Raw genomic sequence first — 23,309 nt, forward strand, 5'->3', positions numbered from 1 at the left:
GAGGTTCAAAACTTGAAAGCTTAACCCCAACAGCAACTATACGTCATTGTGCACAATGCTCCTGGACACACAGCCACGCTGCAGGCGCTGCTCGCTACCAGCAGACCTTCCACAGGGATACAACTGGTGCCAGTTGCTACCAAACGCACAGATTCCAAAACATCTCTGCCCTGTTTGCTTTTACCGTGTAACCAAGAAAATACAAACAACATTAGTTATAGTAGTCATTTAAAAAAAAAAAAACTAAATCATGGCTCATTTTGTGCATCAGTACTCAGTCAGAAAGCCCTCTAGTGTGTTGGCAAGACAGCAGGGATTGCCATTATGCTGAGACAAGCTTCTATGGGAATCCGCATTACAGGGACCGCTATCAATACATTGGCATAGTTGAACATTTGGGTGAATTAAAACATGAATCCAGGTTTTGAGAGCTTTTTTTTGGCCTAACAGGAGATGATGTACTGAGATCGTAAAACAATGAATTTGCTTTCGAAGCCCCATACACGCCTCCATCTCAACAAAAGCGAGAATACAAAAAAGAAAACGGGCATGGACATCTCAATGCAATCTTGCGAAGAACCCCTAATCTTAATCTTTTTAGTGCCAGATTACTGCACTTTATTTTTTCTTGCTTGAGAAAAATTCCTATGGGGGTTTAAATGGGAAACACAACTCCCCTCACCCCCCCCCAACACCACCGCCTATAGCATTACCTCTAGAATATCCGTGGGATGCATAACGACTTGCTTTGTGGTCCCATAATGACACTGAAGAGTTCTGGTGACACAACAAGCTATGAGGATTATGCCAAGTAGTTTATGTAAGTCACCAGAACCATGAGATGACAGTATTTGACTTTGATACCCAAGATCCGAAATATGTCTAGTTTATATCCATTTAGAAACATTCTATGCTTCCCAGGGGAGGGCCCTAATTCAGCAACTTCATGTGCAATGACAAAAGCATTTTCCACATGTACTGGAAAGCCCAAAAGACATCCCAGAGCAGACAATTGGCGCCTCGAGATGGGCAAGTTAACCAGGATACAGAGGGTAAAGTTCAAGACACGGCACTGTGAACGAGCTTTGCCAAATATCAGCGGTGCCTATCTGGACTTCGCCGACCCTTACAGCAGGTGCTGACAAGGGCAAGTGACACGAACGGGCCTGGTTTTGAAATGGCCTGTGTTGAAGCTCCTTCAAGCGTGTCGTGTTTATTTTGCGTGTCTGCTGTCCCTCTGCTACCCTGGATGTTCTCACTACATCTCCTGCGCTTTCTCTCTTAGAATTTGAGGGGATGAGGGGAGCGGGGGAGTTTGGGCTACTGCTGAAACCTAATTGCAGCAGATATGTTCTACTACTCTCTTACATGGGTCCTATGAAAAGACATTGCTCTGCATTTGTACAGTCTTCATCAAAATAATACAATTTTAAATATATATATATATATAAACAAGAAGACATTGGCATCTCTTTTTCTTCCATTTGAAACCAAAATAAACTATGTACTGTTGTATTTTATTGGCCGGTTAAACAAACCATCTTAACGTGCAAATGCTTGCATTATCTCAATGAAACAATAACGTATATTAATTATCATGTATATGTAAAAGATAATAGTAAAACAGTCTCTAAAACTAGTGCTATTTGAAGTGCAACGAAAGGTAAAAGTTATTTGAAAATGTTTAGTGGAGTATAAGTACACTTACCTAATAATATTAATCCCTGTAGCTGGGTGTGCTTACATTCTGAGTAGACAGACATTCTGATGATGTTGTACAGGGCGGGTTATCAGAAGATATATAGGAGCTCATTTTGAAAAAAAAATTGTAAATTGCAGGGAGGTAACCCGTTACGTTTACACTTGCGTGCAAAGAGGTAACAGGTAACAGGTAACTGAAAGAAGCAGAGCCCCAGCTAGCGATCCAACAAACATGCTCAGTAAGCAACAGGAAGGCAAGCCGCAGCAAAGCCAGACAAGAAGGATCCAGTCCGGATTGCCACCAAGAAAACTCAGAGGAAAGCCCACCAAGAAAACTCGGAGGAAAGCGGATGGATGCCGTTGCAGAGGAGGAAAAGGTATTCAAAGGTGGAGGTCAGCGGAGGGGCGCTGCGAAAGGTAAGAAGCCAGCGAAGGAGAGATCGGGCAACAGCCGACAAGGGAGTCGGAGAAGGAGTAGAAAGGAAAGCGGAAACAGTAACGGCCTAAAGCTACTGAAAAGGAAAGAACAAGGGCGGATCACCGCCAAGAGGAAAACAAAGGGAGCGAGAGCAACAAAAGCTGAGTGAATAAACCTAACTTGTTGCAACGCGGCGGCCGCCGGGAAACAAACTGAATAAAAGGTTCCTGTCGGCGGCCATGTTGCAGAAAGACCAGACTGCGCACCTGAGAACGTGGCAAAACGTAGTGGCAACTTCAATGGAGTTTGCTTCTCCAGCGGCTCCAAATCCTCCAGCCTCCCGGAACCATGACAGTTAGTTAATTGACAAGCCAACATTAAAAGGGGCGTTGGCAGTACATAGCTATTCCCCACTCACTATCAGATTAGTAACACTGAGAGGCGTGACTCACGCTTGGAAATCTGAACGTACGTAATCACATGGTTGTGTCAGAAACTTCAATATCAATTTTTCTGAAGTGAGAAAAAGTCATGGTTGCTTTTCCTGCTGAGAAGCCTCACACAAGCATACTACCGCTCTAAGGCAGAGAGGCACTCAGTCAGAGATCCGACAACCCACCAATAATGGCACGTGCCCATGCAAAATCATCTGGAAATGGTTACGGTAATTCTGTATGGTTTCTTAATAACATCAGACCAGAGAACATTCTAGAAGAGAGGTACCCCAGCGGAAGAACCACACAATTCTCTATTCCTTTCTAATAATATGGCATTAAGTCCCCGTTCCAAGGGCTGCAACAGGGGTCAATGGCCCGGCAGCCCAAGCTATCGACCCGCGTGAAGCAAGGGAAGATAATTATATGATATGATAGGTTATTTATAACGTGCTTAATACCCATAGATAATGAGGGCTTTGGTCTGTTTACCCCTGTTCCAGCCCTTGGAATGGGGGTTTAAGGCTATTACTACCTCGGGTGCTAAGAAAAAGGATTTTCCGTCATTCAATGGGACGCCGCGCGTCATGTTGAATGAAGGAAAATCCTTTACAAAGATGGACGCCATAGAAAAGGGAAGGGGCACCCCATACGCAGCACCTCTTCCCTTTCCATGGCAGCCAGCTGGAGCCAGGAAGAAGGAGTGTCACCGGAGCCGAAATAAGGTGAATGGGAGGTGGGAAGGGTTTAAAAAAAGAAAAAGAGGGGAGAGGGTGAGGGTAAGATGGCAGCTGGGGAGTCAGCCGTCAGGCAGGCTAGAACGCGAGCTTGCATCAGCGGTTCAAGCCTACGTTCCTAGCCCCCTGATTCGATGCCTTCCCCCACCCGGTTGCTAATATGATATAGGACCAGTTAGAGCATCTATGTTCTACAAGTTTGCAATATGCCAAAAACACGGTCTGCCTTGACAGCTAGATAACAGGTAATTCCTTAAATACTGTTGTATTGTTCTGCATCAAAGGCTTTGCAGCAAAGTGCACACAAGTACAAGACGGCCCCATGCTTCGGGGCTACCTAATCACTGATGCATGTTGTCCTTCACCCCTGTCATTCCGGCGTGTACTTATCATCGCAGTGACCCTATGCACTGAAGGGCCGCCAAACTCACTGCTGGCTGTGTCCCAGTTGCCATGGGGATGCTGCCTTGCATTTCTAGAGCTCATTGGGTGGAGTCTGTCCTCTCCTTCTTCTATGCCTGTGAAGCACAAATGGTGGGCCCGCCCAATCTCCTGATCATCCGGCGTTCCAGCTGGAACTCTTCACCTGGGTTGCAAGGGCCCAGTGGCCCAGAACTTCTCATCTTCCCTGCCCTCTGGCAACGGCCGGGGCAGGTTGGACACTGTCACCTCATTTCACCCCAGGGTCACTTCTGGCATATGCAGCCCCAGATGGCTTATTTTCTGGGCCCACCCCATCTGGCTCCCTGGGCGGGCCAACAGGGGCATCGCTGGTCCGCCTGGTCCTTGACTGCCCCGGTCTTAGCCGCTTGTGCAGGTCAATACGCACATGCAGCCTGCGTCTTTGCTTCTGGGCCTGCCTGGGCTCACCCCCGGTTGGGCCGACTACTCTACAGGCCTCCTGGGTGTCCTGGCTGTACCAGACATGCAGCATGGGCCCACAGTTGATGCCAGGCCACACCCAGAATAGGTGGCCTGAGCTGATGAGGGTCAAATAGCCCTGCGCAGGTACTCGAGGCCAAGGCCAACTAGGGAGCTGAAGATTGCCATCTCCAGCACCTTCCCCTGCCTCCTCAAGGCTGTTATTTTGAACAGTTTCATCCTCAATGTGCCTAGTCCACTCCTGAGCAGGGAAAGCTTTGTCCATTGTTCTCTTTTATTTCCTCTCCTTATGCATTCAATCTAGCCGCACAGTGGGCCGGATGGTTTGGACCAACTGAAACAGGTAAATGGAACAGTTAAAGTAAACACACAAAAACACAACAGTAAATAATGTACTGTTGCACCCTGCTGTCTGCATCGTTATGTCTTTCTTTCACTCTGGGGACAAGCATGTATCCCACTTAGCTGGGAAGGAATTGGGCCAGGGGCTACATTAGCCCTAATAAGTGGATGGAGGGAGTCACTTGGATGTGAGGAGCTAGGGAAGTGAATATAGTGCATTTAATGAAAACACAATATTTAGGCCTTCTGCTGTTTGAGGTCGATATTTATGCAATAATACCGGCGTGGTGGGCTGGATCAGCTAGTATTGGCCCGGGACCCCAGTCACAGGCCTCAGCAATGCGAGGGCCTTGACATTGACCCAACATTTCTCAGCATCTGATTGGTAGGCGCTAAGTGCTAATACAGCCATGGTTATTGAGCCCCAGGATATTATGACATGAAACTGAATGTTGAAGCAAAGAACAAGGAAAAGTCCATTGCGATTCAGTGGTGCTCTGTAGCGATGCTATGCTATGTCTGTATTCTGTACGTTACGACGACTGCCATCAGCACCATGTCAAAATGCCATGTGGGGATAACGAATATTTTCAGTTTAAAACCTTATATATGCAAAACAAAAAAGAAACACGAAACAGGCCAGAAGCTTCTGGACTTCAGGTCTGGTAAGCCTTTGGCGATCCGCTCTTACCTGCATAAAGGTTGCCTGGCAGGCCCATACTCTGCAGGTAGTTGTGGCATCGCTCCTTATGCTCCTCCAAAGAACTGCGCTGTTTATAGCTGCGGCCACAGTATCCACACTTGTGAGGTTTGCCAACTGTAAAAAAAGAATATTTGGGGAGAATTAAAATCCATTTCAAGCATTTGTCAAATGTACAGCTGCAAAAATGCATAACCATGTAAGCGCAAGTGTAAAGAATGATTCACTGTGATTTCATTGCAGAAATAACAGACGTGCAATTATAGAGTGAAATGAATATTGCAAGAAAACATATTTAAATTCCTTTTGCAGTGCACATTGTAAAAATACCTAATTTTGGCGGGTGGGTGCACCTCTAAGTCCCCCTTACCTCTCTTACTCTTAAACTCTCCTAGTCTGTCCCTCCTATTCATCCCAATTTTAACCTAAATATGTTTTTTATTTTTTATTTTTACACCTGCAACCCACCCCTATCATTACATTTTCTTTTCTTTATTTTGATATTTTTTCTGCTGTTGGGTATTTTTTACCTGCCTTATTATTTCTTGCAATATCTTTTCATCTTTGTAAATTCATTCTTTATTATTTCCTGCACTATTGTCACTGGATACCTAAAGAATGCGTGCATGCAATGCATGCAGTTTACTGCAATATCTGGTTAAGATTACACCGCCGGGGCTGTGTCACGGGAGCAGGGGGAGTGGGAATGAATTGCAAAAGTATCGCAATAAGTTAACCAGGTACATAGCTCACAAGATAAGCATTCACCTCTAACATGGGGTAAGCCTGCACTTTGCAAGTTTGAATCCTGGCTGACTCAGAACCACATCTTTCTGAGATCAATAAAATGAGGGCCGTTAAATTGTGTAATAATAACAGCTTGTATTAAAGCAAATGGGAGGGGTCTAGCTTGATGTGCCATATAAGATCTTGATATTATTTTAAGAGCCTAAATGGTGTGCATTCTCAAAATAAAATACTATGAATAAAATAAATGATATATTTGTACTAACACCGCAAAGTGGTGTGTTTTAAAATTGTGCAATGTGCATTTCTCTTCCTCACTTACAGTATATATTGTAGTCATAATACTAACGTTACACTTGCCTTTCTGAGAAAAACACATTATAAAACCTAGAACAACCACATACATTACTTTCTGACAGAGTGTTCTCATTCTAGGATGGCTGGTACCCTAGATATCCATTGTACTCTTTCACAATATCCACATAAGCAACAGAAATGTTATCAATAGCACCAAACCAAAGAGGGTGCCAGACTGGCTTGTATAAATTCAGAGAGAATTATGGGAAAATCGGAGTCACCACAGATGTTTATATTTCACAAATATGTCTGTGATAAAAACTAGTTTGTATGCTTGAATCACTGAGTGCTTAGTGCACCAGGGGATTGGTGCCCAATACATGTTTACAACACTCACCCTCACATTAAAATGTTGTAGCCGTGAGCCATATGAACTCATTCAGACTGCTTGAGAGTTTGCCTATAAGGATGAAGTACATATGCCCCTCCATTAGGGACACGGGGCCTAATTGAGCTGGAATTTTAGAATAAGAGGTTGGGTGCAAAGCTTGATGTATGCCCATTCCCCAATTCCCCAATGCACATTCGCCATTACATTACATGCGGATGTAATGCAGTCCAATATGGCCGCCCGACCAACGCTGCCGACCACAGAAGCCTAACTAGGCTCACACCCCTGCATCTGATTGGCCGCCGTCCCATTTACTGTGGCCATTGGTCATCGGCAGGCGAAGCCGGCCCACCAGCACCAAGGACCACAGCCTAAGGACATCGCCTGTTTGCTGCCTGTTTCGTGCCGATTCTGCCTCTGCCAGTCCCCCTGGCCCGTTATCGAAAGCGCCAGCATGAAGGTCCTGCTTCCACAGGTCCACTCCCGAGTGACTACCAGTGACTTAGACCATCGGGTAAGACCACTACCTGTTTAATAAGTGCACCTAACGTTTACAAGCTGCCCAGTCAAGTTGCCACTGGCCCTTAATACTTTGGTCACTGCAGCTATCTATCCACCATCCACTATCCACCACACAACCGATCTGCATGTGAGTAATGCCCCTGATTCCGAATGCCTGCATTTGCACGCCCTGAACTATCCAGACCTAAGCAATGCCTTCTTGAATCATGATTGCATGCACTGTCTGTTGTGGACCTCCATAGTCAACTATGTTTGAGCAATGCCTCTCTGAGTCATTGACTGCCTGTACTGCCTAGCCTGTCACACCTGAGTATTGCCCCTTGAGCCATTGATTGCCTGTACTGCCTAGCCTGTCACACCTCAGTATTGCCTCCTTGAGCCATTGATTGCCTGCACTGCCTAGCCTGTCGCACCTGAGTATTGCATCCTGAGCCATTGACTGCCTGTACTGCCTAGCCTGTCACACCTGAGTATTGCCCCCTTGAGCCATTGATTGCCTGCACTGCCTAGCCTGTTGCACCTGAGTATTGCATCCTGAGCCATTGACTGCCTGTACTGCCTAGCCTGTCACACCTGAGTATTGCCTCCTTGAGCCATTGATTGCCTGCACTGCCTAGCCTGTCGCACCTGAGTATTGCATCCTGAGCCATTGACTGCCTGTACTGCCTAGCCTGTCACACCTGAGTATTGCTTCATTGAGCCATTGACTGCCTGTACTGCCTAGCCTGTCACACCTGAGTATTGCTTCATTGAGCCATTGATTGCCTGTACTGCCTAGTCTGTAATTTACTAACGTGGTACCTTAGACAGGTTACCTCCATACAATTATGTATCTACCAGCTATTTACACAACCTTACTGAGGACTATCCTACAACTACTCACCATGCCGAATTCCAACGCATGTAACTCCTTGCCACCTCTTAAGCCCACAGTACACCCCAACACTAACCTTCCTGACTCCTATGTATGCGCGAGTCATGAGCCCCTTGTGATATCGCACCCATGCGACACTCCCTGTAGGAACTTAAGACTCCGTGCTAGACTCTCGAAACTGCATGAACCCACCCGCAGATCCCTGCCCTCTAGCAACATCAAAACTAACCTCAAGCAAACTGGCAAACCGTGTTATACCGGACAACCTTTACAACCTATTCCAACGCAATGCAATATCTTAAACACACCTAATATGTCTACTACCCCACCTCTTCAAGCCACAGAGGTCACTAAAACCCCAACTATTGTGGGAGCACTCCTCAACGTGAGATCGCTTGTTGCCCATGCCCTAGACATTGCCGACATAATAATAGAAGGCAACCTTGATTTTCTCGCAGTCACTGAGACCTGGCTACATAATGCAGCAGGACCAGCGCTCATGCTAGCCATCCCTGATGGCTATACGATAGTTAGACACGACCGAGTAGGAGCCAGAGGTGGCGGCATTGCGATAATCTCTAAAATAAGCCTCTCTCTTAGACTAGTACCCACCCTATCGATTCATTCCTGTGAGACGCTATCGGCTAAACTACAACTAAATAATAACCAAACCCTTATCATCCACCTCCTATATAGACCTCCTGGTCCATTAGGCACTTTCGAAGATGACCTCCACATCTTACTTACAAATAACCTTAAACCTTGCTCTCAATCGATCCTTCTTGGGGACTTCAACTTAGGCCTCCATGACACTACAGATACTAATGCTACACTGATAGCCAATTCTATTCACTCACTCGGCTTAACTCAAAGAGTTGATAAGCCTACGCATCTGAAGGGAAGAACCTTAGACTGGATAGCTGACTGTAACTGTACAACGACTATCTCATCCATAATGCCCCTACCCTGGACAGACCATTCCCTGGTGTCCTTTAATTTAGTTACCGCCAGACCCAACCCCACGGCCCCTCTACCAGCACCTCCTTGCTTAACAAGAAATAAAAAATGCATCACCCTAGAGAAAGTAATCCCAGCTATATTACCAACCCTTAATGCACTTTCAGAGAACCTAAACCCCAGTATCCTAGTGCAAGAATTTAACACCATCATGCTCACTACCTTAGACAAAGTGGCCCCTCTCAAGCTTAGACCGAGTAAGCCGAAAGCTCATCTAAACAAATGGTTTACTCCACAGTTAAAAGATCTACGTATCTTAAAAAGAAAGAGTGAAACCGCTTGGAGGCTTTGCCCATCAGCGGACAACAAAGCCAAACGCTCCACTCTCTCCTCACTGTATAAAAAAGAAGTCTGCCAGGCAAAACGTAATTCATATGACGACCGCATAGCGAAATCCAACTCCAGTATGAAAGAGCTCTTCTCGATTCTAAAGGAACTTGAGTCCCCCATTGCCATTCAGGACACCTGCACCAAGGACAAACCTTGGTGTACGGATATCCAGCAAGCCCTTACCAATAAAATCATCACACTCCAAAATAAAATCAAGCAAAAAAAAAATGCACTCAAAATTCAGGATCCGCCTCATACCAAGAACTCACTGGGGCATAGTAACACCTTCCATTTCTCCAAAATGACTACCCTGGAAGTAGAAAAAGTTATCCTGTCGCTTAAACTATCAAACTGTAAAGGTGACATCTGCCCAGCCCAGCTGATAAAAGACGCTGCCAGAGAATTATCCCCCTTTATTGCTAAACTGATCAACGCCTCCTTCGCTTCAGGTACGATCCCGGCCAACCTTAAACAGTCCTGGGTTCTCCCTCTCCTAAAGAAGCAGACATTAGACCCTCTCATCCCTACTAACTACCGCCCTATCACGACGGTACCATTTCTCCTTAAGATCCTGGATAAAGCTGCCTATATCCAAATTCAAAGGCACCTGGAACTACACAACCTACTAGGAGAAAGACAATCGGGCTTCCGACCCCTACACGGAACAGAAACTGCCCTTATAGACTTGAAGTCCCAAATCGATGAGCTAAAAGACAAAGGGAGAACAGTACTCCTACTACTCCTGGACCTCTCAGCGGCCTTTGATTTGGTGGATCACAGAGTCCTCTGCAGCCACCTGGACTCCGCCGCTCATTTCTCAGCAGAAGCTATTGGATGGATCAAGTCTTTCCTGAGCGAGAGAACGATGCGAGTCTTCTCCCCCTCCGCGGAGGCAGATCCCACTCCGATCTCGTGTGGTGTCCCTCAGGGCTCCTGCGTATCCCCAACTCTATACAACATTTTCACCAAGCCCTTGTTCGACGATCTGGATCATCTTGGTATCACCTACACTAACTACGCAGATGATACACAGATCCTCCTCCTGCTTTCTGGGGATCATGCTAAGGACACGGAATTGGTGAACAAGGTATACCTTATCATCCAGGCGTGGATGGCCATTCACAGCCTTTGTCTAAACGATGATAAGACAGAGTTGATCATCTTAGGCACCCGAGCCAATATCAAAAAACTAGGACAGGAATTTCCCTCCTTCAACATAGACGGGAACACCATCCAAGTATCCAAGGATGTTAAAACCCTGGGATTCTATCTTGATTCTACCTTATCTTTTGATAAACAGCTAAAATCCCTTGCCTCCTCCACGGCCTACACGTGCAAACTGATTAGAGCCAGTAAACCTTTCCTCTCTAACAAGAGTTGTCTAATCCTGGCCAGAGCCTTAATTCTTTCCAGAGTAGATTATTGTAATGCCCTATATTCTGGAGCTAATAAAAAAATAACCCAGAGACTACAAACATTACAAAATAATGCCTTGAGAGCGGCACTAGGCATTAACAAACAGTCCCATATCTCGTCCACCAGACGACATCACAACTGGCTGTCTACAGAGAACAAAATAAAACTCAAGATGCTATCCTTGACCCACAAAGCCCTCAATAACTCTGCCCCTAGTTACTTGTCTGACAAACTACATAGGAGAACATCTTCCAGACCCACCAGAGCTGGTAACTTCAACTGTTTGACAATACCGAACTTTAGACTGAACACTATCGGAGGAAACAGTTTCCCAGTAAAGGCGGCTAAAACTTGGAATTCTCTACCACAAGACCTGAGAGTAGACATGCCCTACCGTTGCTTCAGGAAAAAAGTTATTCAACTCCTCACCTCGACTGACCTTTGCTGACCGGGGGCGCCTTCGTCCTACGAGCATCTTGACCCCATTGAACCTGTATACTTGCTGTAATTACTGTATGCCTGATCTGTCTAACCCAATGTAATTTTAATGTACATTTTGCTATGATGTAACCTGTAAGTTTCGTATTTCCTTGCCACTGCGCCCTGTTACCCCTGGGCCTGGCGCGCATAAAAAGTGAATAAAACAAACAAACAAACAAACAAACAAACAAACAGCCATCACTGGAGATTTGACTATATAGGCTACTAACACAGGCACACATTTCCGGTTATTCAGAAAAGTGTCTGCATGGCCTTGGCAGATATAGCTGTGCACCTACCGAATAGCTGGATATTACATAGTGCAGTTACAAGGGCTCCAACTAGTGCATGCTCGTGCAGGACAGACCCCAATTATATACAAACTATATATATATAGGCATGAGATTCAGGGCACGCCACTATGTTTTAAAATCAATTTGTTCAAAACCTGCTGTGGCTTTGTATGGATTGTGCACTGAGAGTTAATATGGAGCTGCAGATTTAGATCTAAGTGTTCTCCTCTTGTGATTTACGTTTCAATGTAAATGTTTTTATGTCAGACTTGTTTTACTCATACTTGACACATGCTACTCATACATGACACATGCTTCTTTGACCTCAGCTGGGGGATTCATTTGTTATACTTACACATTGGCATCAATTAAGCTTGGAGACAATTATGGAGCATGTGAACGCTTTGTGGATTTCCCTCAACTGCATTTGAATAAATAGCAATAATAATGTCTAGTTTTATATAGCCTGACAATCATGAAGGTATCTAAGCGTTGAAATAACAGCTGATATCATTATCCCACCGAGTGGTACTAAATTTATCGACCTAGGAAGAGTAAAAGGATGAGAAGGTCCTGCCAGGATTCGAATCTGCGGCAGCAGGCTGCTGCACTAATGTCAGGACGAGCGCTCAACTCGCTGTGCCATCGGACCGTACTAGTCGCGTGGTGACAGATGCTTCCTATTGAATCTTTTCTCTATTCTCCTCCACACTTCTCCTCTGTTTAAGAGGTCAAGTGCGAGGACATCAGCTTCCTGTGCTGGTAAGGTTAGGGAGTTTGTTCCATTAGGGCATGTACTCTTACTGTCGCCTGTAAGTATTATATAGTATTGCCGTTCCTGTTAAATGTTTCTGCTACAATGACACAAATGCGACAGTATTCTGGAATCGTGACATTAAAATATGACCATGTTGCGTACATTTTTGCACTGTGCTGTTTTTCCTGCTTAAAGGATAATGAAATGAGACAATGTGTTTAATTACATCTAGGCTCTGCTACATGAAAATGTGCACTGAACAACAATGAGGTTAACAGATTGTCCTGTATTTTTGATCTACTGCCAAATGGGGCCTTTCCAATAGATTACAAGAGCCGAGCTGAATGTAACGCGCATCTACACCACTAGACAAGATCTTGCATTTTATTAATCCCCGTTAGAACTGTTGTATTTGAGGTGGTTTCAGGTTTGTTTAGTATTTAGGACCTCCCTCTCCCACCCAACATTGAGCCACAGCTGGAAAGGCAGCTGGAGAAGAAAACGTTCAGGAATTAGCTGAAGTGGGGGCTCCTCGTCCCCACTATTTTTTAACGTCCAATTGGGAATGGCCAAAACATTTGCAAATCCCCACTGCAAATCATTTGCTTACATTTTTTTGCATACAAGTTCATTGCAGAGCTACTGGAAACTTGATTGGACTTTTCGTTTGAGTGGGCCAACGAGCCAAGCCATAAGTACATACATCTACGATATAAATTCTCTTTTCAGTAGAGATACCTTCCATTCCCAAGCTCACAACCGGAGACCCTCTGGTTGCGCACCATGGAGCATCATTTGCAGTTGCAAATCATGAAATAGTTCTGGGCTCCTTATAATGGTTTAATGGAGAGTGAGTCTTATGATCTTTGAGCCTTGGACATAAAAATACAAGACATTTTCCAAGGACACATCGATTATATAAATGATGGCAACGTGGTTATTTGCATATTCTATTTTTTGGGGTTTTTCCTTGTGAGGCTGGAGTTAACTGTTACTTGTAGGTTTGTATGGGTGAAGGCAGTATTGGCTCGATTTAATATTGGTTTGTCTTCACTTTATGACTTTCCTCTTTCCTTTTAGCTCTTTTTTATTTTCTATTTGTTACTGAAGTGTGCCAACAGGATGACTGCAGTTTCTGGTTTAGAGTCTCAACTTTGGAGTACATATCATACCAATGAACAATGTTGCTGATCTCTCTCGGTCACCGCACCAACATACTGCCCATGTTTACCTCTGAAGCTACCTCCTTTTCATATTGTATTGGTTCACCATTACTCGTGCTTTTCAAGGCCACTTCCTTCCTGCAACTCTGCCACATCCGTTCCTTGCTTGCTGGGCCTCCGCTCGACATAGTCAGTACCTGTCCTAATTAACTCCTGGAGTGGCACCTGCTACCCCTGGAATCTGATTGGCCGACCCAAGTGCCACCCGATTATCCTAAACTATGATCATGATCTGTGTGTGCGCTCATACTTCATGCCACCCATGCATAAGTCAGTGCCCCACTTCTGCCACTGCAGTCAAAAGAGTCTGGGCACGCCACTGTCTACGAATACAGTAATAACGGTGTACAACAAGTGCCTTTATAGGGTTGTGGCTTGAAAGGTTACGCAGATTTTAAATGAGTAAGCCATGTCTCCTAAGAGAGAAGAAAACATCTTTTTTCCGATCTTGGTAGCCAGCCTTTGTAGTTTTTGTCAATTCTTAAAAGTCTTATTTTAAGTCTGACTCTCCCAATTGAGCAACAGATTCTAAATGTGATCTGACTTCTGCAATATTAACATGGCATGCCGTCTTCAACCCTGCATGGCCTGCCCCATTTTGACGCAGGGTTACCCATCTTCTGCTTTTGAAGGAGTAAGATGCCAATCTCGGCTCCTGCTTATGGCAGTAGCTACTTCTCCTCAAACACCCAGAGTAGAGCCAATAGTCGTGCAGGGCGCCGTTCCTTTCATCTTTGAACACAGTGCTTGTGTAACATGAACATATGCCATGCTCTCCATTTACCTGCAGTACATTCTAACATTATAATTATAATTGTTCTTTTCACGCATTCAATATCCCTAGGCGCGAAACAGGGATTGAACCCTGTATTGCTATGCAGTGTCTTGCTGCCAAGACAAACGCATTGCCCCTGAGCTATCCTCCCGGCATTGTCGTTCCAATTTTCCACCACCTGCCCCAGACCATGCAGTCTATAGTTCTCTAAATACATATAAAATACATTTTATTTCGAAACATCCAAATAAAATGTATCTTTATTTTTAGATTTATTTACTGCTCCCTAAATGATTGATTGCTGCTTTTTGCTTCAGTGTAGCATGGCATGGCAGATCTTGGATAAACCTGTGCCACCAGCAACAGAGCCAGTTTCTTTGGCCACAACGGTCATTTCGTTGGGAAATTAATTGATGACAGGAACGCCGCTCATGGGCAACCAGTCATGGGCGGTATATCAGGCCATGGTGACAAATTAGCCTTATCAACTTTAGTTTATGCAGAAGGAGGACTTTTGGGGGGAAATGTGATCAGGGCAGCCAAACGGGACCTGTGCCTAACAGGCCATGGTTTTAGCTAAAAGGTCATTGGTCTTTTAGAAGTCAGAACATATTGGAGCAGAATAAATAGAAACCCCCCAGAAAAAATGGCTATTCAGAGGATGGTCAAGAATACATTGTCATTGCATGTTAGCACACACCCACGTTTCGCACGTGACTGAAGTACTCACATGGACAGGTGTAAACATGCAGTTGCTAACATTGTAAATGTCTTGGCTGCAGGTGGGTCATTATTTGTGTATTAGAAATTAATTGGCATTTTAGTGAGATCCATAGTAGACAGACGCACACAGTGGTCACCAGTTTACCACAACCACAGTGGCTTTTATCTAGGGAAACGTGGGGGCCAGCAATATTGTGGCAAAAAGACCCAAGGCGGCGGGCCAATACTGCCCCAGGTAATGCCCCCGGGGCCCCTAGTTACAGGGCCGAGCGTAGTGAGGGCCTTTACGAGGCCCCGGGGGCATTACTGTGGGTGGTATTGGCCCACCGCCAACGGTATTATAGCCATTAGTACCCCGGCCCGTTAGACCGGGGTACTAATGCCATTTTTTAAAATAAAATGGCAGCCGGCCGGGTAAGGGAAAACGTAGTCCGTTTTCCCTTTCCATGGCGGCCATTGGGAGCGGACGCACTGGAAACAGAAGTGTTTCCAGCGCGTTTGCTCCCGAGAAAAAGAAAAAAAGAAAGTAAGTGGGGTAGGGAGGGCCGTGGGGGGATAGTTTGTAGGGGATGGGGGTGGAGGAAAAAAAAAAACTTACCTGAGTCCCAGCTGGGGGACGAAGGTAGCCTCCAGCCTTGGGGAGGCTCGGAGCGGGGAATGCCCCGTTTCGAGCCTCCTCATTGGCTAAGGGGCTGCCACACACCCCGCCGTGAACAAAGGCAGGCATGCTCTTACGTCCATGGGAATACCATGTGGTATGGCTCGGAAAAGAGCCAATCCATGTGTAGTATTTCCTGTGGACAGCGCGTGTCGGGTACTAATGGTGCTTATGGTATGGCCATCTCACTTCTCAGCAAATGGATCTCTGTTCTGGACAAAGGGAAACTGAAGCTAAACCGAACAACCAGTCAAGTCAGAACGCTGTTCATCCCCCATGTCTGCAAGGCGCTCTCGAGGTCCGACACTGGGTGGATCCGGCCAATTGGAGAGGCCAGGCCACGTGAGCTAATGTCACAGAAAAGAGGAGATCACTTTCCAGCGCGGCCAATGTGGTTCCTCTTCTGAGATGACCATGATAACACATATAGCATCCAGAATGAGACCAGGGTGAGCAATGGAGGGACAATGGAATTTGATGTCAGCTGTTGAGACCCGTTCTACAAGGCCCTCATGAAATGGAGGGAATGAAAACCAGAGATGAGCAATAAGGTAAATAGGCCTAAGTTACCATAGGAGTCACTGCAGTAACCTGCGTGGCGTGATATGAGTGGGCCGCCACTGAAACGCCATGCTTTCCAGAAGGAGGTGCGGGACGCTAGAAAACTTCAGGACATTGTTTCCGGAGCTTCTTGAGTGAGCTGTGTACCTACCAGAGTGTGTCCTCAGGTGACCCGTGAGGGCATCTCTGCGCCGGCATGCATAGTTACACAAATGGCACTTGAAAGGCTTTTCACCCGAGTGCAACTTGATGTGGCGAAGGAGGTTGCCTTTCTGGGTAAAGGAGGCGCCACATTGGTTGCACTGGAAAGGGCGTTCCCCTGTAGGGAGAGAGGGAAGGAGAGGAAACACGTGAGAACAGAGCACAACAACGGGAGCAAGAATTCAGCGCAGGAATTGTTTTCCCACCGGCGCTAATGCGACTTCTCAGGGCCGCAGGTTTGATAGAACACAAGGCTTTCAGACTAGACCTGCCAGCTCCTTAACGCTTCACCGGCTGGGTCAATTTGATCTGAAAATCTAATTTTTTCCCCCTCCAAATCAGAATGGCACATCACGATGCAAATTCGAACTCATTTAAATAAAGTGACTGCAACATTTTGTGTTGAGGAGCCACTCTTCCTGATCAGCAGTTTTGGAATAAACCAATATCCAATTTTGCATGTTGTGGCATTTGGTGGGTTTTTTTAATGTGGCTTTTTTGAAAGGGTCTTTAAAATATGCCACTGAAGCAGCACAATAAAAAGGAAACTCATTAAAAATGCATTTCAGGATCACAAGTTCATTTCAGCGTTACATTCTTATATTTAAATGAAAGGCACTTTATTATAACTGTTATAATAACTTCTTTTCATTTACATTTTCCCATGTATTTTCCTTTTCAATTTCTTCTCCATTACCTGTCTGTCCTTAAGCGAGCAAATCAGGGAAGAGACAGGCGATGGGGAAAGAGAGGCGGGGGGCGGTGGCGATGGGAATGGATGGACATAGGGAGAGTGACATAGATAGAGGGAGAGGGAAAGAGCGATGGAGGGAGAAAGGGAAAGTTATGATAATGGAGAGGAAGGGAAATGATGAGACGGCGACATTTGCAAAAGAGAAGATGGAAAGCCAGGCATGGCAGAGACAAAAATAAACAGCCTGGGAGCCCCAGCATCAGGATAACAGCTGAATTAAAACACCCAGATATGCCTGCCCACCATCACCGCAGCCACAAACAAAACACAATAACATGTTTAATTTGGAATGAAAATATTTTTAAGAGGCCATTATAGATTTATCAAATTGTCCTCTTGTGGTATGGCTCTAGTAGCCGGCCACACATAGATATGCATATCAGGGTTTTGAATTGCTGGGAGCTATTACGCTCTGACTTCTATCCTAGGAGCGTCTGGTTAGCATAAAACCAACAGTTACCAGGAGCCACCTTTCTTAGTTCTTTTTCATTTAACAATCACATGTCATTATGGTTGAAAAAAAGAATCAGGCTCAAAGTGCGGCTTATTTAAACGCCCTTTGTTTTAATGCTGTGTAAACTTTGCCTGACAAAGCCCCGGGAGCGTTGGAATGTGTGTCATGATGTTATTGAGCTCTGCCATTGCTGAATTTTAACATATGGAATTTTGAATTAAATCCACTTCTGCACTTTGCCGGATCGAGTGCCCGAGCCTCTTTTTTTCACTGTGAGTTGTTACAACAGTTTTTCTGAAGTCCTTCTAAGGGCTTAGTAAAACCATTCAACTGAGACAGTACAAGAATCCACTCTTAGTATAAGGCTCTACCACCCGAGTATATGGTAGTGTAGACAGAGCAGCCAGGCTTATCTTAGGAGGGAGACAGGGCTGGCGGAAGGTACAATTAACCTTTAGTATACCAAGGGTTCAACAGAATCACTTACAAGTCGAAATTATTATACAAAATAAAGGTTTATTATAAATACAGTTAGGCCAGGTTAAGTCTTGGGGCGAGTACTTTGTCAGGGTCATAAACACATTATAAAAACACAACACAATGCTTGAAGGTACACAGACGAAAGCATAAACCTTGTTTAGAAAATTAAGAGTATTTCTAGGAAAGTCAGACCTTATCAAACACATTTAGTATAGGACACACCTATTCATGGGGCGTAAAACCATTAGTTACTTTCTGATTACTTTCAGTAAAACAAGACCGTAGCTGTTGTGCAGTGACACTCAGTTAAGGAATCACTTAGTAAACCAACCTGCAAGTATACCTTTCTGCATAGTGGAACACTCATTCAAGGAACAGTAGAAACCTCTAACCACATTCAGTATAACACACAGTTATACTAGGTGAGTAAGACCTTTTGGTGTAATATAAAATTACAGTTGCTTTTCAGCTCTGTGAAACACAGACTAAGGTATGCAAGAACTCTTTACACTAATTTAGGATTGCAGCAGGCAGACCAAAGTCAGCTACACATACAGAAAACTTTTTAAGAATGGCATAAAGCTATTGTAGGCAAGTAAAACCTAATGTTGTAATATACTATTACAGTTGCTTTTCGGTTAGTGGAACACAGATTAAGGTAAGCAATAACTTTCTAACTTATTTTAGGATGGGGCAGACCCAGGTTAGTAAGACCCACAGTAACTTATTAAGAATTGCACACAGCTATTCAAGGTAAGTGAAACCCATATACGTTTTTAAGGAGCTACCAGCAACTTCAAGGTAGGTAAACACCTAAGACTGTTTTAGAATCTGTATAAAGCAAAACCCAATGTTACACTTTATGAATGACTCAATATTATTCAAGATAGGTAAAACCCAATGCAGACTTCGTTTAGACAGGTTATACAGCAGGTCAGGGGAAGCAAGGACCAGTTGGTGAACTTACACACTAATATTCTGAAAGAAATAGTTAAGTCAAGCCAACAGCATTACTTTTGGGATAGAAGCACAACCAATTCACAGGTAAGTAAAAAAAAACCTTACATAAACTTTTCAGAATGGAACAATACACATTCAAGGTAAGTAAACACATTTGTAACTGCTCACCCTCAGAGTTACAGCTACCAACCAACTCTCTGACAAGTAAGTACACTTTCAAACACTTGTTTTCTTTTCTAGGCAACAGGCCCAAACCTTAGAAAGTCTTTCCCTTATTCTTGGAGCATGAGTGTTTTCAGTGGCAGACAGGGGATAGCTAGGTCTCTACTGTTCAACAAGCAGTTCAGGATAGGCACAGAAGTAGCAAAAGCCAGAGTTTCCGATGGAAGACTGTTCAAACAGGTAAGTATTACACTTTAGAGAGAATGAAAGGGTCCAGGGATTTCTGTAAAGACACCCTAGGAGGATTCCAGCAGTGGGCCTGTGTGAACTGGATGAGAGGACTCCCAATCACAAGAAATACCCCAAAGCTATACAGAAATCACACAGGTGTAAGGTAAGTAAATTCCCCAGCCAACAAAGTACATTAGCACAGAAGAAGAGTTTGCAGCAGGGGAAAATTCAGGATCTGCAGCCAAAAATATGTTTGACAAATTCCTTGTCATGAAGACTGAAGACAGGACACTGGAAGGGATTTTGCAGCAGGGATCAACTGGGAAGGCTCCAGGCAAGTGTTTCTTTGCAGCTGGATGTGGCTCTGTGGTTTTGGTGCCCTTTTCAGGAGCCAGAAGAGGAGTGAATATTGCGTATTGGATTTGCGTCCCTTATCTGTTCCAGCATTCTGGTGAGGGGACTTCAAGGACTGGAATCACGTCTCTGGAGGTTCAGCAGGATGTCACCAAAGTGTCAGCCTGATTTGGAATTTGGAAGACCACGCACTGCACATTGGCCCGAGGTCCCAAGGTATTGGGGTATTGAGTCAAGTGGATCCCACCAGGCTCTCGGTCAGGGTCATCGTTTTTTGAGTCCCGAGGTTGCTTGGAAGCAAGGGTAACAGTTGGCTCTGGTTACACAGCAGGCTCTCCAGTCTCTGGAAATCATCTCATCTGTGGTCTCTTCATCTTCCTCTTCGGAATTAGGTCCAGTGGTCGACTACCTATTCAGCTTCCAGAATCTGACCTTTATGCAGGAACCCAGCCAAATAAACAGATGTGCAACTTTCAAACCTGGGGGGTTGGCAGTGCTTTCAGGACAGCCAGCCTCCCAGTTTGAACTGGATTCTCGCAGGCAGGCTGGAAGACAAAGGGCTGAAGAGTTTTGGACTCCTCCCCTCGCTTCCTGACTTCACAGACACTATGGAGCCTGGGTGGGCTCAAACGAGGTATTCCATCGAAGATAAAAATCACACAAAGGATTTTCCCACCTTGGGTGGCAGGGGAAGGATCAAGAAGAGAAAATAAGTGTGAAAATGGCAAAAAAGAAGACAGGGGCCATTTTGTTATGATGGGCACCCATGGGTGCCTTCACCACAGCTGTGAAACAATTCTGTGGTAAAGGTGCACCGAATTTGTCAAAGGGTTCACTGCCACCAGCCATTTAAGGTAGGCTGGTCCCTGTAACAGAATTGTTACAGTGCTAGTGAGAAAGGGAATACATTATATCTCCCGAGCACTCGAAATAATATGGGGTGTGTTGTTTTCACCTAACAATATGTATAAGGGATAGAAATATACTTTCTACCCTTGGAAGCTATAGTTCTCATAAGGTTAGCCAGAGAAAGTAAAATTGGAGCCCAAAGGGAAACCCTTTAACAATAAAAAGGTATATACCAAAAGTTGTCAAAGAGTATACAATTAAAAGCACACTATGGAGAGTCTTAAAAATGACACCCATTAAGAGAATAAAAGGATCTTTGAGAGTGTAAAAAGATTCCAACACACTGAAGTATAGGGAGAAATAATCTACTAGTCCAGCAAACAGTTCTGGGGTTCTCATAAGTGAGGTAGATTTAGCTTATCTAACATGAGCATTTCGGTTTTGATGAATATACCTGTTGGTGAGACTTGTGATATTTTATGAGTGGACTGGCTTGTCCATGCTCAGGGCATCTGCTGTGCAAGTAGGCTGAGCAACCGTGCAAGTCGTTGTTGGTATATGGCGCTATATATGACAGGGCCTGCGGTAGCAGCCCTGTAGTTATGGTTAAGTTACTCAACACATAGGAAGCGCACTTTTTGGGCATCTTATAACTTTGCTCCCCTTGAACGAATCCTCACAAGACTTTGCAAAAGAGGTATATGGCCCCGTCATATTGATCCTGCCAGTTTGGTAAGGTTTCATTAAGGGGGGCCAAAGTTATAGGGGATCCCAAAATGTGTGGTTCTTCCCATAGACGCAATGGAAAAAATATTTTGCTCACAGCCCAAACTGATGAACGGATTTTCACCAAGTTTGTGGCAGGAGCGGCGGCTTGGTCCTGAAAGTGTACTTTTATAAATTTGCTGTAAATCCGTCCAGTAGTTTTTAAAGCGACCAAAAAGTAGGTACAAATAAATGTGTGATATCTGGGTTCGGTCCATGGACTCACTTTCCTTTTCGGTCCATGGCCAGGCCTCCGATTGGTCAAGAGGCCGACGTGAGGTCCATGGACATCAGACACGCTCGCTGATTGGATAGTGAAAAGCACAAGGTGTGTCATTTTTTTGGCAAATGCCCGGCATGTTGCATATATGCTTTTATAGGAGCATTGTGTATAATTTATTGAGATAAGTAGGAGAAATGTAGATGGAAAAGATTTGTAAAAGATTCTCACGTGGCAGTTAGTGTGTGGAGCTTAATATGGTCATAGGGTTCTCTCTTCGCCTTCTGCAGGCCTCCATGCAAAGGGAAGAGGGGCTCTGTACAGAGCCCCGCCTTTCCTTTCCATGGTGGCCATCTTGGAAAAGGATTTTCCATCCTACAGCGGGACGCTGCGCGCATTCCGCTGTAGTAAGGAAAATCTTTTTCTTTTAGCATCCTGGGTTACCACTTTGGTAACCGAAGGTGCTAATGGCCTTCATCCCCGTTGCAGGGGCTGGAACGAGGGATAACCATCAGGAGCCCTCGTTATCCGCCCTTGGTTCGATTGGGCCAATAAATTGGGCTGCCTGGCTGGTATGAATGCCTGTCATGACCCTTGCCCCTGGCCCTCACTGGCAAGTCAGCCTTCCAGTTAGGGCCAGGTCAAAGGCCTTAAAACCTCATCCAAGACTCTCTTGGAGTCAGTACTGGCGCCTTTGGCATCAGGCTCATAACCATCATGAAGACCAACATTAGAATGGGACTATTTACTTGGGACTATTTAACTTGGGGTTGTTCAGCCAACATGGAGGCACACACATAGCTCAGTTACAAGGAACTGAGCTATGCAGTCTAGTCTTTTGGCTATGGCAGGCCTGGGACTACTTTACCTGAACTACTTTGGTTGTGGCAGGCCTGAGACTATTTTACCTGGACTACTTTACCTGAGACTATTTAAACCGCACCCAAACAGCAGAACATGCTTTGCGTTATTCTGCTGTGGGCAGCGTAACGCTCGCCGTGTCCAGTTCTTTGATGCCAGCTTACCTGAAACCACGGATCTGCAGAGAGAGAAAGAACACTACGAAAATTGCCTGGAACAGTATCCTGTCTTCAATCCATCGCTGACTTCAGTTCCACTCACCTGAAGGTACAAACTCCATCATCCGGCACCGAATGCATCCTGGAATACCATAACCTGGAAAGAGGAGAAAGAAAGACAGCATTAGTAAGCGCTTACTCAAGTTTCCTCCTGAATGAAGAAGACCACACAATTCTTACCTGGGTAGTCATCTTCTGGTCAGTATCATTGCTGGAACATTATGGCGCTCGGCGAGGAACATCGCAACCTGCAAGGAGAGAAAAGACACAGGTTAGCAATATAAAAGGCGAAACAGCGCCGCGCATCGCGCATTACTCACTAGCCCATGCTCATCTTCAAACTGCATGACAACACAACAACACCAAAATAACTTTCCATACCTAAAAACCTAAAAGGAAAGAAGCAAGACATTATTATTCAAACTAAGAGGAACATAAGAACTGCATATAAAGACTGTAAAGCAGCAAACCTACAGAGTCGCAGCAGGCCTGGATTCCCACAGGGGGGCTTGCACGAGTGAA

The 23,309-nt window shown here is 45.0% G+C and overlaps 1 protein-coding gene across 9 annotated transcripts in view; it reads right to left on the reverse strand.

Moving 5' to 3' along the window:
* Positions 1-23,309, reverse strand: part of IKZF1 (IKAROS family zinc finger 1) — a 393,336-nt gene that overhangs the window by 39,020 nt on the left and 331,007 nt on the right. For 7 of the 9 annotated variants that reach the window (XM_069613416.1, XM_069613415.1, XM_069613418.1 and 4 more), the window contains 2 exons: positions 16,430-16,597; positions 5,206-5,331 (listed from right to left, as the gene is read on the reverse strand). In XM_069613416.1, the coding sequence (XP_069469517.1) occupies positions 5,206-5,331; positions 16,430-16,597 (294 nt within the window). The remainder of the gene's footprint in view (positions 1-5,205; positions 5,332-16,429; positions 16,598-23,309) is intronic. The other 2 variants (XM_069613422.1, XM_069613423.1) reach the window with 1 other exon arrangement.

The sequence above is a fragment of the Ambystoma mexicanum genome, chromosome 5p (assembly GCF_040938575.1).
Source record: "Ambystoma mexicanum isolate Mex_15411 chromosome 5p, UKY_AmexF1_1, whole genome shotgun sequence".
Taxonomy (NCBI): domain Eukaryota; kingdom Metazoa; phylum Chordata; class Amphibia; order Caudata; family Ambystomatidae; genus Ambystoma; species Ambystoma mexicanum.